Below are 16074 nucleotides of genomic sequence, written 5' to 3'. Positions count from 1 at the left end.
AAATTATGCTATACTACTCTGTCCAAGTTTTTTTTTATTATAATAAATAAATATAATATATTATATGTAATAAAAATAATATAATAAATAAATAATATGGCCCATCCATATACACGCTGGCCCACTTGCATGAGTTCTCGCGTATGATACACTTTATACACTTTACACCCAACATTGATGATGTCTTAACATTGATCGATGGTGTTTTCGACATTGGCACCTATAAATTTTGAATTCTCTCTAATGCCTTCCCTGTGAAAAATGATCAATTGAATCGATATTGATTCGACCAATTCGACATTGATTCGATGTCGAATCGACATTGATTTAATTATATCATTTCTCGTTGGATTATAATTTGGATATGTCTCATTCTTGGGTTCGAGAGACCCCTCCGAAACTCTTATAAAAATGTGTGTAGACGAAGTTCTGTATTTTAAACAATTGGAATACTATAGAAGTTGTATCTTCTTCTTTTCCTTTTCTTTCGACGAAGATATTTTATTTTTTTCCGTGAATATCTAATTGTACTCGTGCGTCAACTTTGTTATCTAATGCGATATCTTTCTGGAACTGCTGTGACCATCATAATTTGATTACTATATAACACGTTAGTTCGTTTCATTCGCCAACGTATTCTCCCACCCGCCACCCACGTTCAAGTCTCCACATGGGTGAAGACTCATGACGAATTCACAAAGGTAATCCGATTTTGAAGTCGTGCCACGAACACGTCCACGGACCGCAGCATTCCTCCACGAGCGTTCTCTTGTGATAGGTGTAGGCGTGACAGGTATGTTAACATATATATATATATATTATTAATTATATAGGCTACGGTAAATAGACTGAGATTGCACCATTCAAAATTCGCAGAACGAACAATCACGTCAATTCAAACGAGAAAAGATTTGTATTGCGAAGTTCATATTAAAAAAAATTGTCAAGATTTTTTCATTTTGAAATTCTGCACAATTGAAAAATTTAATAAAAAAAAATGTCACATATCCCAAACAAAACCACAAAAATCTGTGTTAATTTAACATAATACGAATATGTTAAATAGTGACACGAATGCTGTATTAATATTTCAATTTTTAACATAAAAGAAATGCAAAATAAATTTTATGTAAAATTAACATATAATTTTAATATAAAAATTAACTAAAAAATTCTTAATTTTACATATATATATATATATATATATATATATATACACGGTAAAAAACATTTCGTATTTCTGTTGAAATTATCTTGTGTAGAAATTTTTAACATACTCTTATGTTAATATAACATATTGTCGTTATGTTATTTTGACATTTGTCTGTTGAGTTAATATTCACTATTTTTAAGTGTTAAAACAACACAATTAAATGAAAATGTACGAATTTTTGCTTATATTATATTTTTATTTTTATATTTTTGTGTTATTTTTTCACATATTACGTGTGTTATTTATTTACATATTTGTCTTCTGTTAAAATGACATTAAAATTAGAGTAGATAAATTGAGACATGTGAAATGTGTTAAATTTAACATAAATTTTTTTACTGTGTATATATATATATATATATATTTTATTATTATCATTTATATTATAAAATAAAATTAATATTTTTTTCTGTAAATTTTAATAGTTAATCTTAAATCTTGTCGTTATATCATATTTATATTGTGCAAAATTAAAAATAAATGTATTTTTACATTTTTTTCAGTTGTTTTAATAATAAATTTAATAATTTCACATTTGAGTCCAATTAACACAACAGCAATATGTTAAATTAACAAATGCATATGTGTTAAATATTTAACATAAAAATTCAATTCAATTATCTTTATTTCTGTTTTCAATATACACATATAACTATAAATTGCATTACATATAACTATAAATAATTATTACATATAATTATAAATAATTATATATGAAATAATATTATTATATAATAAACAAAGGGTTCGTCCCGATATTCATTGCCAGTGAAATTCTATAACTTACGTCATGTAGATTTTTAGTATTGGCAGTGAATATTGGTACGTAGCCAAGTGTATCTAAATAAGTGTGAATTTAAAATCACAATGATACAAACAAAATAAAAGTAATTCCTGATATTATACATATAAGTCAAATGTGTAAAGTAAAATTTGTTTACTATAACTTTATTTTTTTAAAAATCAGTTTTGAAGTTTCATTGAATACAAGCGTGCACAAAACTATTTACACTAAAAGTTGAACTTAACATTTATTTGGAATTAAAAAAAACAAAATTATATAGGCTTGTTCGAACAAATGAAGATATAATAGTTTACAACAAACATCAAGATTAAAGTCTATTTTTCTTTTGTTAAAATGGGCAATTATCACTTTTAACATAGTTTTGAGATAAAAAATTCTTTTTTTTTAATGAGTTTCGATTAAAAAGTGAGAAATGTAAAATAAAATAAAATAAAGTGTTAATTAGTTGACTCTCATCTATTAATGTCAGATATGTACGTGTAAAAATATTATAAATTTTGAATAATTTTGATAGATAAAAAATTATATATAAAATATGTATGAATAAACTAATATAAATTTAGAGATAAACTGATATAAATTTAGAGATAAAATAATAATGGACGTAGAAGAAAGGGAATAAAGATAAGAAAAATATATATATATATAATATCGAGTTATTGTGTTACGAATTTGCGACTCTGAGAAAAAAAACCAAAGTACTACATTCTTTATCTTAGTTTATACACTCATCTTTAGCTTAGTTCTACACTCAATCAATAGTTAACCAAACATGTAAGACAAGTACTTTTTTATTCGAAACCAATCGACGCGATAGTGTTCTTCGTATTCTTCTATTTTACGAATCAAAAACATTTTGTGACATAAAAATTTTGTGACTAAATTTTACAAAAACATACGATAAGATTTTTAAAGTACAAAGTTAATATATATATATGTATATATCTGTACTTGCATTTTTGTAAATATGTAAATTATTATTTCAACAATTGTAATAATTCCAGGAGATACGATAGTCGATCATATTAAAATATTAAGTAAGCATGTTATATTTTTTTTAAATATGAAAAAATAAAAGACACTAGTGACGTTCTTTTTTCATGCAACAGCGATGGCAGCACTTCTTGAAAACGCATCGCACAATGATGACGTAATCGAATTGTTATCAACATATGTTATATATTGATATGGCATTGGTACAAACATATGAATCACGTGTTATCACACACGTATATATGTGATATACATGTGCATATTTTACGTCACATATAGGATCGGCTCCTACATATTAATTTACATTTTTTATTAAAAAAAAAAAACAGAAATTAAGTACCGAATAAACACATCTTATAACAGTTATATAACATTGAAGTAAAAAATAAATCTAACAGCGTTATATCTTTATTATATAGTTGCTATATATCATCTCTTTACTGTTGCTATGTACTAGCAAATACGTAGTATAACATTCATATAACATTGGAATAAAAAATTAAAATAACAGCTGTTATATATCTTGATTTTATTACATTATGTTCTTAATGTAACAAAAATATTACTAACATAAAAGCATATGATATAAAAATGTGATATAAAAACATATGGTGTGATATTGCAAATATTTCGATGGAGAAAGCTATGTCAATTCCAAACTCACAACCGCCAATACAGAAAAATATTCTAACACAATTTTATACAAGGAAAAGATTATTAAAGTTTTTTTATGAGTCATTATCTTGAGAAATTCGTGCAGATTTTCCTTTGCCTATCAATGAGAAATTATGCAAAAGGTTTTTATGAATAACTTGTATAAAATTATGTTAGAATATTTTTTCGTATTGGCGGCAACTGAGTTTGGAATTGACATAGCATTCTTCATCGAAATATTTGCGATATCACATCATATGTTTTATATCACATTTTTTATATCATGTTTTTATATTAGGTTTTTTAATTTGTTTAAATTTTGTATTGAAAAAGACCTGAGTGAAGTCGAAACGTTTACACACGAATTATACTTGCAAATGATTTAATAATAAAGAAGAAAAAATTTTTAGCTCGTTTAGTTGGCCTAGTAATTTCCTTTTATAATAATTATATAACATTACTCCTTCTTTGAGTGGAAAATTACAAGGAATGAGAGTATTGCATGTTACAAGTTTTATAATATTTCTTGTTATATTTTGTTACATTGAGTTATGTGTAACTGTTATAATATAGTTATAAAATGTGTTTGCTGATATTACGACGATTACTCGAAATTTGATTTTACCTTGTATAGTAATCTAATAAGAAAAATATTTTAAAGTGCGAATTTTTTTAATAACGCGGTGTATTTTAAAATTAAGAAACAAATATTTCTTATACACATTTTCGACGGCCGTTTTCATATTAATCATTTATTATTTCGTTGAAATCTAACTGAGAATATTTGACGCGTTGTAAAATTATTGGAAGAAGATTATGAAATATTATCGAGAAAGATTATATTGCGAGATTCCCGCGAATTGTGATAAGGGTACACTGATAAAACGAGTATAGTATATATAGTGTATAGAGTGTCCGATAAAAATTATGCTAACGCTCGTGAGTAGACTGAACAGAGTAAACTGAACATAAAATTTTCTCCATGTTGCAATTTTTGCGATAATGAATGATAAATTAATTAAAAAAGATCGCAAAACGGACACTTTTCTATTCAGTTTAAGGAGATTTTAAGGTCCTGTTTTTCCGACAAAACGATCATTTTGGTGCACTTTTTTATTGGTTGAATAGAATAATACATGCTTTTCCATGATTAAAATACAAATAGAAACAAATAAAGCGGGGACCTATTATAATTTTATGTTAGAAACAAAAATAATTAACTTGCTCTATTTGCTAGAAGTGTTGATACAATCCCTAGAAGACATATTCTGAATATTATTATATATCGTAAATCTACATTTTATCACATTTATTACATTAATTACATCCTAGCCAGAAATGATATCGAATCAACATCAATTCGTCGAATCGACGTCAATTCATCGTTCAAACGACGTCAATCGTCGTCGAATTGATGTTGATTAATTACTGTACTATATGTATAAGTAAATTCTCTTCAATAAACACATACTCTGCAAAAAATATAACTTGTCAATATATAATATATGTACATATAAATATATTTTATTGGCCGATTTAAATATCATAATTATATTATTATTAAATATATTTTAGTTTATAGAAATATTTTTTAGAAAAATATTAAATACAAATTAATTGTAATTTTTTATTTTTTTTTAAATTATGTTATTTTTTTAATTTATATTATCTTTAATTTAAATTATGTTATCTTTACTTTATACATGTATTCTTATAAGCACTTGGTTTAATTTAAAATAGAATAGACGTAGAATCGTGATCAATATTGAGATTATGACGAGATTATTAGAATGTACAAAATTTGTATTAGCTTTTAACAATTTGTTTAATTACTGATAGCACGTTAAAAGTGATAATTCAAGCTTCAAAGTGCTTTGTTAATTTTTTGTTCACAAGGATTTTTCGCCGAGTATCATATCTAAAAAATATAATTTCACTTTCAAAATTGTGTAAAGTGTGTGGTTTGTAGGAAAATTTAAAAAACAGTGTTTTGTAGGCAAAATGTTCTAGCTTATGGAATTTGAGTAAAATTTTTCAAAAGTAATTTTGTATCGAACTGCAGAATGTTAAAAATACGTAATTTTAAGAACAAAATAATTGTATGCTTTTTAAAGCACAGAATAAGGAAAATAAAAAAATTTTTGGTAATCACCAATTCCGCATTACAGTTAAAACTTCAAGCTTCAAAATGCTGTTTAAATTTTTAGTCTAGGATGATTTATCGCCAAGTTTCAATGATTCGAAAATAGTCTAATTTTTAAAGTATAAAAAATGTTCCCTAGTTTTTGTTAGTAGCACATAAAATTTCAAGGGGCAAAGGAGTAAATGCCTTATTTGAATTTGCAAGAAAAATGGATACGACAAATTGGTTGCAATAAATTACTTGACAAATATATGAATTTATTTTAATATAATAAAAAAAAAAGAAATGAAATAAAACAACATTTTTACAACTTTAAGTATCTCATTATGTCACAAATCTAAATATAGAAACTAGTACTAAATAATAAATTCATTTATAATTGTCATTTATTGCAAACGATGATTTATTGCACCCATTTTTGTTTTGCGAATTCCGTTTTTCTTTAGTATAGACGATACTCGATATCTTACGTAAAATAATTTCTTTTTATATTTTGCATTTAGATAGTTGTCCATGGAGCAAAAAATGGATCCGCACCATCAGCCACCGCCTGCTTTTAACACATCACCGCCATATCCTTATCCGCAGCCGCCACCTCCGCCTCCGCAACAACCAAGTAAATAAAATGTTAAAAATAAATTTTCAAGTTTGAATAGAAAATGACATTGATTGCGATCCGCATAAGGCCGGTTTTCGGCCCTCTCTAAATTCATATATACAGGGTGTCCGGTAACTAACGGACCAACGATTACAAATGGATTCTTTGATCAATTTGGGAACGATTTTTCCTCAGCAAAAATGTCGAAAAAGGTCATCATTTTTTACAACTTTCCAATATTTATCATTATGTATCTTTATAACTAAGCCTCACATTAAAATTTTATTATAATAAACTCTACCTGAAATTAACTGAAGAATGTAATTATGTTAGACTTTTAACTCCAAAACGTTTAGTTTTCAAAAACCCCATTTTTTAATCGCTTATAACTCGAAAATTATTGACTTCTCAACATTTTCGCTAAGGAAAAATCGTCTCCAAATTGGCCAGAGAATCCGCCCTTAATCATTGGTCCGTTAGTTACCGGACACTCTGTATATATAAATATCAGAAACGTTTTGTTTTTGTAAGAATGATTGAAATCGAATGATTTTAGTATAAACATATATACCCCGCAATTAATACCATTTTTACAATCAATGTTCTTGTACCATCCACATTTAAAATAAAAAATAAATAAAAGAGAAATTCGAGATTAATAAATCTTGTGAAACCTAATATAGTTTGATTAAATATAGATGTTGTTATAACGGGCGCGGTCTTTGGCCCAGAATCGCAACATATGACTTGTCCATACTGCCGTGCTAGCATATCCACACGTATAGAAACGGAAGCGAACACAAAAACGCACTTGTTCGCGTTACTTCTTTGTGTTCTGGGGTAAGAGAGTTTTGCGTTCGTATATATTAATAACAGATCTTTTTATTTAGAGAGTAGAAAATTAAATCTGAAATCTTTTTTCCAGATGTTGGTGTTGCGCACCATGTCCTTATTGCATGGATAGCTGTATGGTAAAGAAACATTATTGTCCGGCATGCGGCAATTATCTCGGATCGTCTGAAAATTAATCCACTTCAAGCTGCGATAAGAGAATACGAAGAGATATTACGGCATTATCATATCATCGATCAAGGTTTATGACAACGAAAAAAAAAAAATAGTTTAAGGGTCGGCAGGCGACATGGTGGAGACGCCTATCGGCCGGCCGGGAATTAGAGATTCTTATATTCCAGATATTAGCGAAACTACTGAATGAATCTTATTAAATTTATGATATTCTTAATCAGTAAGCTCAAATGCAGTCCGCCAAAGAGTTATTTATTGAAAAAAAGATGAAAATAAAATTTATAATATAACTTGAAGGAATGCGCAGCTAGTAACGGGTAAGGTTGGGTTAGCCAGGAGTCCGTATTTTATTTATTATAAATTTTTTAGAGCAAAAATGCAAAATCCGACTCTTTGGCGGACTACTTTATTATATCAAGAATATATTAAAAAAAAAAAAAACCAAAGTTATGTCACTTATTTTATGAAATATCTGGACGATAAGATTCTCACTAGATTCATAAGGAGCAGGGGAAATTTCCGTGGTAACATACTGACAGCTAACAGCTTGACAAAGAGAGACTATCATTCTGTCCTTGTCTCTCTTACATCGCATATGTAGAAACATCCATGTAGACACAAACACTAATGCGTTGAACGAATTTTTGCATCTTTAGATCAAGATATCTAAAAAACGTGACGTGATACGCAATTTTTGCGGTCGAATTTGTAATCGGCATGAAAAAAATCTACAAAAATACGCTTTGGAAATCTTCGAACCTGAAAAAAGTCATTTTTTGTCGACCAGTGTTATTGATTGAAGCATAGCACAAACTGAACATTTTATATTGTATACATTGTCTGCATAATATTTTACTTATTTATAAAATATATAATATATAAGTTTATATATATGCACACACATAGATATGACAATAGCGTTATCGTGATTTTTTTCGATTATTGAAGTTATATTGTATAATCTCTCTCTTATCTCTTTCTCTCTGCTACATAAACACTATTATAACGTAAAAGAACTTACGAGTAACGTATGATGGCTCAATGCAATAATATTCAATCACGTAAAAAACTTGAGTTCAAATATATCAATATCAATTTTTTTACAATATATTAGAATATAGAAAAATTATAGAAATATAAGGCGATAAACTTGAAAATTTTTAAATATTGAAAATATTTTAATCATTTTTACAATTACATACACTATATATATATATATATAAATGCAAAATAAGTCCGTAAATAAATTTATCAAGTAATAAATCCGTTGCATGCTTGCAGCTACATATGCACACACAAATAGCTGGTATGTTGATTTTTATTAAAAATTTATTTTCTGTATTATTTTGCATTTATATAGTGTGTATGTGTGTGTGTGTGTGTGTGTGTGTGTGTGTGTGTGCACGCGCGCGTGTAGTAAAAATATTTTCAATATATTTATAAAATTTTTATTGCCGAAATATATTTTTTTATCATTTCTCTGTATTCCAATATATTATTAAAAAATTGATATTGATATATTTGAACTCTAATAATTTACTGGGTGATACATACTGAACATCCTTATTACTCGACATAAGTTCTTTTATGTTATAAGTATTTATAGAGCAAATTATACAATAATATCAATAATAGAAAAGAAATCAAGAATAACCAACGTATATTCGTCAATCTATGATTGCTATACAAGCTAATAATAATTTATATTCGTTCTCTTATTCTTGTCTCTCAAAAAAGTATAAGCAATAAATTATCAAATCTAACAAGTACCCGTGTCTAACATTGTAGACTAATTTACTTTCAATTATGCTACTGTTATTATTTATCATTAGACAATTATAAAACATATATATATAGCACTACAAATTATATATATGTATATGTTTTATAATTTATTTTATATTTTATTATTTGACAAGTTAAATCTCTCCGAATCATAATTTGCGCTTACATCTTAAAGACGAAATGCTGTAACTCTCTGATATTCCAATCTGTATTTTTGAAAAGGACCACATCCCGTATGGTCGAAACGTTAAAATAAATATATATACAACTTTAATTTGAGGCCAGTGTAGTCAGACCAAATCTATAACCTCTGTTTTATAATTGTCTAATGATAAATAATAACAGTAGCATATATAATTGAGAGTAAATTAGTATATTTTATATATATATATATTTATATATAAATAATATATCCACATATGTGCATAAGCATATATAAAATTTACAAAAATGGGTGCTTATTAGTCTTGCTACGTTACTGCTTTCTGCTACGGAAGGCCAGAAAGCATTTTTAGGCGGCATCTCGCGTATACCGGCACGGTAGAGGAACAAGGAGAACACGTGATTATCGGTCCTTGTCTCTCTTACGTGCGTCCGCGTGAGCGATGCAGTGGTGTATGTACGTGTACAGACATACACCACTACATAAAACCCGAGAATTGGTTTCTCGGCGTTGGCAACACTGAAACCGGAGCTTCGCGTTGTCACCGCACGAGGTCTCCAATATCAATTCGGAGTTTGCCTGGGTGTACTGCCGACCCTTAATATCTCACTTTTACCATATACATACATACATACTATACATACATACATATATATATATATGTAAATATAATTCGAGTTAAAATATTGATTTATTTAATTATTTTTAAATTAAAATTAAATAAAAATAAAATTTTGATTTTATACACAGATATACATGTTGTGCTAAAACAAGTTATATATAATTCCCAGGGTTGGGTAAGTTAATAATTTTTTTAAACTAATGAATTAATTAAATATTACGTAAAAAGTTTATTAAGTTAAAGTTAGTTGCTTATAAAATTAATTTAGTTAAGTTGAAAGTTGCATGAACAAACAATTAACTCCGTTGAAGTTAAGTTAATATTAAATTAACTAAAGGGAATTAACTTTAGAATTTTGTTTGTTAATTCTTTTAAAATTTATAATAACAAATAACAAAGAAATAATTTTGATTTTTATACGGAAATATATATTTTTTGATAATTATACAATAATTGATGATAAATGAACATAAAAATTAATAATACCTTAATTTAAGAATAATACGTTTATAACTTATAAAAAAAACAATAATGATATTCAGACATAAAAAAATTAACTTATTGTTAGAAAAAAAGTTAATAAGTTTAAGGTCAAAAATAACTATAGTTAAAGTTAAAAATTTAATACATTTTAAATTAACTAAGCTAAGTTAAAAGTATTAATAATTTTTTAACTTTTTTTTAACTTTTAACTAATAATTAACTAGTTATTACTCAACCCTGATAATTCCTATTTCTTCCTAGCAAACAGATTTGTTATATAATATGTACTAACAGAAAAAACACACGTACATAATTTAACGCGTACATTTATGATTATTATTGCATGCAAGAAAAACTATGCAAATTGTTTCAACTTAATATTATCTTGTTATAATATCAGTAAATAATATCAATATAAGTATATATATATATACATATATATAAGTTTTAAAACAATTATATAAAATAATTATTCAATTATAATATAAATGAAACATAAAAAACACTTGTTATATAACAACCCAGCGAGAATGATTGGTCGATTCGATCAATTTGATATCGATTCGACGATGAACCGACGTCGATTCGGCCATCATATTTCTCATTGGAAAAATAACACATGTGTGTTACTCCATAGCAGTTATATTTTATTTGCAGAGTTATTTTTTATAAACATATAAATAGAAAAAATTATATATATTTTAATTGTATGTAAATTGTAGATAATTAAATTTTTTATATTGTTTGCAATATTTCATTGAAATATCTATTATATAATTTTGCTCCGCAAACGTAAAAATATAAAAAATATTACACATTTAATACAATCGATTTTACAGAATATTTTTTTCATATGGTATAAAAAATTTTCTGTACAAAAATAATAAAAATTTACAAAAATATATAAAAGAAATGCATAACATTTTTTAATTTATCTTTATTCATTCATCTTCAACAGTGTACTGTTATCCTCTATTTATTATTTTCTTAGATATAGCTTTTGTTTTTCTAAGATTTTAGACTAGACCAATAAAAACGCATGCCATATTGTCTGTTCTTCTTTATAATGACTTTATTTAATTTTACTTAATTTTGAATAACTGTCAAACTGCATGTTAACCCTCGTGATGATAGTCGCTCAATGCTAATAAGAATATAACACGAATATATAAATAATTCAATTTAATATTCCATGTACATATATATGTTATAACATATTGCACTTAAAATATTTTAGCAACGAAATGTGAATATTGTAATTAAATAAGTATTCCAATTTATGTTGTTTCAAAATGTTACTATCTCTATTAAAATTTAATCGCAAAATTATTCGAAATTACGAGTTTTTGAGCAAAATAATTGTTTAAAAATTTCCTAATACTATCAAAATATGCAATTACTGCCGCTCACGAAGTAATCGCAACTACAGAACCAATCGGCATCGCGGATCGCGGAAAAGGCAACAATAATAATCTTCGATACTTTCGAGAGGTCTTCGATACATGCGAGTGCACTGCGATACATTCGAGAATCGACTTAACATATACCTTTTTTATAAAAAAAAGGGAGGGATGTGAAAAGCAGATGTATCTAATAAATAATAATTCAATAATATGTATTTTGCTCTTTATTCACGAATATAATAAAATATTTTATAATCTATTATTATATTGATACAAAATTTATACCTGGGTATCGATTCTGTAACTTTTTCTAAAGTAAAAATGTGAAAAATTTCTGCCAATCACGCATTAATTTTAAAATAAAATCGATGTGCAATTGGCGGAAATTTTTTACTTTTCACGTTTTCACTTTAGAAAGTTACAGAATCGATACCCCGTTGTATCTTTCATGGTGTTGAAACTTATAACAACTGAGGAATTGGATGAATTGTCTGTTTTACTAATGGATCATAAAATCAATAATGGAGGGGAGGGGGGAGTCTTACAAAATTATTTAATAGTAAAAATATTTTCTCAAATCAGATTATAATTATTTCTTTTAATTTTTAAAGGGAGGGAAATTTAACTTAAAATTGATCTGTTTTTAAGGGTATATTCTATTATAGAGAATCATATAAAACTTTTTAATAATGTAGAATAAAAAGAATAGAAAGATACTTTAACTCTATTTTTATAGTTATTCCAAAAAATTCTTGATAGTTTCACAATTTTATTTATTTTATACAAACAAAAATCATTTTTCTTCATTATTTTTATTCTCGGTCCATGAATAATTGGAATTATTTAGATATAATTTGGCTGGCAGTAGTATAGGTTTGGAAAAATTATCTAAAGGCTTTATAGAAAGATGGTATCTTCTGGAAAAATATTTCATCAGAAATCTTTATTCATAGATCCACTTCTCGGATGCGCGCGTCCAGTCGATCACTTCCTTCTCGCCAAACCATAGACTGATCTCCTTTTTGGCTGATTCCACAGCGTCGGAACCATGGATAATATTCCGACCAACTTGTATGCAAAAATCGCCGCGGATTGTGCCAGGTGCGGAGTCTTTTGGATTTGTCTCACCCAGCATCACGCGACCAGTCTTTACAACATTCAAACCTTCCCAAACCTAAAAGCAATAATTTTGTTAAGAAATAAAATAGATAAATATTTAGTTTTGATCAGTATATTTATCTTAAGAAACTATAACTATTTATAGCATTATTTTATTGCATAATAATAATTTACCATTGGCACAACTGGTCCCGAACTCATGTATGAGATCAAACCTGGGAAAAAGGGTCTCGATGCTAGATCGGCGTAATGTTTCTTTAAAAGCTCCTCGGTTGGCTATAATGTAAATTAGAAAATATACTTACAAATTAGAAAATATGTATATATGTATAAATTACAGAAATGTAATTATTAATTATAAGTATTTTATTTTATTATTTTACGATTACAATTTTATCATATTTTCAAGATAATTAGAAGTTACGTTAGATACGAGTATAATTCGTATTTCAAATTTCGCGCCACGTTCATCGTCACACGGTTAGGTCGACGGGATTTCTAACCTTAAAAAAGTGCTAATTCGATTTGTTTCTTAATTACAAATCAATACTGTACTTAACTTGATTGATTAAACAAAAACAATTTTAGCTGCTACTGATGCTTAAAACAATTGAATTAATGTTTTATATTAATTATGGCTATTATGAATTAAGCTCGTACAAAGCAGATTACATCGAGTACTTCCATTCACTGATGGAATTTGCTTTGTTGGCATTCAATTTTTTACATAATTACTCGAACCAAAAAATACGAGTAATTACAACTCTGAACCTCCAATAGCATATTGAACAGCCAGTTAATATCATTAAAGGAGTTAATCATGGAGAGACCACGTGGTGTGCTCATGCTAATAACTCTTCGTCAATAAGTTTCAGTAAAACACAATGTTGTAATAAAATTACGTGAGCACATTACTTACCCACAGCATTTTCATAGCCACCAGTTTAAAGCCTTTGTCCTCAAACCGCTGGATAATTTTGCCAACCAGACCGCGTTGTACGCCGTCTGGCTTGACCATAATGAAGGTGCGCTCCTTGTTTTCTGCCATAATTAATTTGCAAATAATTTGTAACAAGGCAGAGATAGAACACACAACCATGCGGTGCCGACTAGCTGCGAATGACCGAGAACGAGATGACCCGATGACGCGAAGCCGCGAGACGAGAAATCTGGCAAAAGTGGGGGAAGAACGCGTCGTGACGTGACGGTTCGTCGATCGTATCTGCCGGCCGGTCAAATTTCAAAATGTCGGAGCGAACACAGGATGATCGTGGTGTATGATAGAATTAATAGAAAAGCAAAGATCCCTTCAAATCATAAAAATATACACGTATTAACCAAATTGCACGTATAAAACATATTAGTGCTTATGACTTGTATATATTATTTAATAAAAAAATTTCTCGATTATAATTTTAATAAAATAATTATATAAACAGTTTTATTATCGAATAAGCTTTCGGCATAAAACGAGTACAAATATCGATGTTCCAATTTTAAAGATCTCTTACAATTATAGCGTCATTGTGGAAATATATGTTTCGAACGTTACTGTCAGTATGTCACGTGATGTGACATCGTCGAGAGTATTTCGCATCGATTAGCTTTTACTAAAACTTGGCGACCTTCATCACGATTTCCTTTTCCCAAGAATGTCCTAAAATCATGAAATGTGTCACAAAATAATCTTTTTTTAAAATGTGTCTCACTATTATAATAATAAGATATTTCATAGTACTTATTTTAGTTTTATATCCGATCAATTTATTGTCTATTTCTTTTTAATGAACTTTAATTTTATCTAAAAAAATTATTTTTGTACATTTTTTCTTTTTCTGCATCCTTCAATTTGCCTCATATTAATATATATTAATTTAATTTAACTTTTAGTTATAAAAACATAATTTAAAGATGACAAAAGGAATCATATATAGATTTAAAGCCTATATAATAACGTTTCATAACCGACTCTCGAAACCGTTTTTTTATTAGTTAAAATGTCCACTCGAAAAATGTTAAGAGAAACCTTTACTTCTGAGTTTAAGAAACGGTCAAAATATCATTTTTTACCGTTTTATACTTTATTGAATTTGCAATAATATAGATATATCCGCTTCTAAATCATATTCAGCAATAATTTTTGCAACGCTGATATATTTTCTGCAACGTTAATGTAACATTGATAAAATATTTCTTCTTTTTTATTTTCTTCATTTATTTGGATATTTATTATTTGTTCGATGTTTGAATAATCAGTTTAATATTTGAATTATCTGTTAAAATTGTATCAAAAAAATTAAACTGATAAAAATAATTGATTGTAATATATATATATATATAGCTACTTTTTGCATATGCTTTATATAATTCTCGTGACTAAAATCTCTGCGAGATAGATAGCTCAACGTAAATGAAGGAACTATATATATGTGATTGCATTATTATACTATACATAGCAGTAATATTTTGCAATGTCTCAAATAAAATATATATTGACTTATAATATTTGTATATTGCTGCAATATTTGTAATGTAGCTCAATATATTTTGAAATATTAATTTTATTTGCAATATTTTGTGCTGTAAAGATATAATTTAAACGTGAAAAAAACGTTTCTTAAATTATAGTTTTAAAAATAACGTTTTAGTCGAGACGTTTTTTATTGGATGCTTAAATAACGATTAACAAATAATTTTAGATATGTTTAGGAAACATATTTTTGAAACAATAATCATGTATTACCTGGGCGTTTGAACAATAGAATAAATAAATAAATAATTGTATAATATATACAATTTTTTTCCAAAATGAATTTTAAGTAACACACGTATTATCAAGAGGTCATTATATGAGTTTTAATTATATGTTATTCTATCTGCACTATTATACTATTAATTTTTCGTTATTATTAAAAATTTCGCAAAACGGTATAAGAGTTTTTTACTCGGTTTGATCTGTCTATTCTAACATCAATCTGATATAAAATGAACAATAACGAGAGACGCAAATAAATGTCGAACTCGCACAACGCCAGACTATATAGTTACAGCACTGCTCTCCTTTTTC

At 27.2% G+C, this 16074-nt stretch overlaps 2 protein-coding genes across 2 annotated transcripts; one reads left to right on the top strand and one right to left on the bottom strand.

The window, feature by feature from the left end:
• The first annotated feature begins 620 nt into the window (after nucleotides 1–620).
• Nucleotides 621–12956, top strand: LOC114939362 (lipopolysaccharide-induced tumor necrosis factor-alpha factor homolog). Its single transcript, XM_029313637.2, has 4 exons — nucleotides 621–793; nucleotides 6312–6424; nucleotides 7105–7246; nucleotides 7332–12956. Exons 2-4 carry the CDS (start codon nucleotides 6322–6324, stop codon nucleotides 7432–7434), a joined length of 348 nt encoding a protein of 115 aa, XP_029169470.1. The 5' UTR covers nucleotides 621–793; nucleotides 6312–6321; the 3' UTR covers nucleotides 7435–12956.
• On the bottom strand, nucleotides 12638–14243 carry awd (nucleoside diphosphate kinase). Its single transcript, XM_029313713.2, has 3 exons — nucleotides 13927–14243; nucleotides 13182–13283; nucleotides 12638–13062 (listed from the first exon to the last, which is right to left on the bottom strand). The coding sequence occupies exons 1-3, from the start codon at nucleotides 14104–14106 to the stop codon at nucleotides 12832–12834; spliced, it is 513 nt and encodes a 170-aa protein (XP_029169546.1). The 5' UTR covers nucleotides 14107–14243; the 3' UTR covers nucleotides 12638–12831.
• Nucleotides 14244–16074: the final 1831 nt, after the last annotated feature.

This window comes from Nylanderia fulva, unplaced genomic scaffold, assembly GCF_048542155.1.
Source record: "Nylanderia fulva isolate GAGA-0341 unplaced genomic scaffold, ASM4854215v1 Scaffold32, whole genome shotgun sequence".
Classification (NCBI taxonomy): Eukaryota; Metazoa; Arthropoda; class Insecta; order Hymenoptera; family Formicidae; genus Nylanderia; species Nylanderia fulva.
The sequence above is the reverse complement of the archived record's forward strand: the minus strand, read 5'-3'. Positions and strand labels throughout refer to the sequence as shown.

Excerpts from the sequence above, each read along its gene's own strand:
- LOC114939362 (XM_029313637.2), top strand. The coding sequence starts at position 6,322 with ATGGAGCAAAAAATGGATCCGCACCATCAGCCACCGCCTGCTTTTAAC. Across the intron at positions 6,425-7,104 it reads TCCGCCTCCGCAACAACCAA|ATGTTGTTATAACGGGCGCG; the intron begins GTAAATAAAATG and ends GATTAAATATAG. Across the intron at positions 7,247-7,331 it reads TTACTTCTTTGTGTTCTGGG|ATGTTGGTGTTGCGCACCAT; the intron begins GTAAGAGAGTTT and ends TCTTTTTTCCAG.
- awd (XM_029313713.2), bottom strand. The coding sequence starts at position 14,106 with ATGGTTGTGTGTTCTATCTCTGCCTTGTTACAAATTATTTGCAAATTA. Across the intron at positions 13,284-13,926 it reads TGGCTATGAAAATGCTGTGG|CCAACCGAGGAGCTTTTAAA; the intron begins GTAAGTAATGTG and ends TTTACATTATAG. Across the intron at positions 13,063-13,181 it reads CGGGACCAGTTGTGCCAATG|GTTTGGGAAGGTTTGAATGT; the intron begins GTAAATTATTAT and ends TATTGCTTTTAG.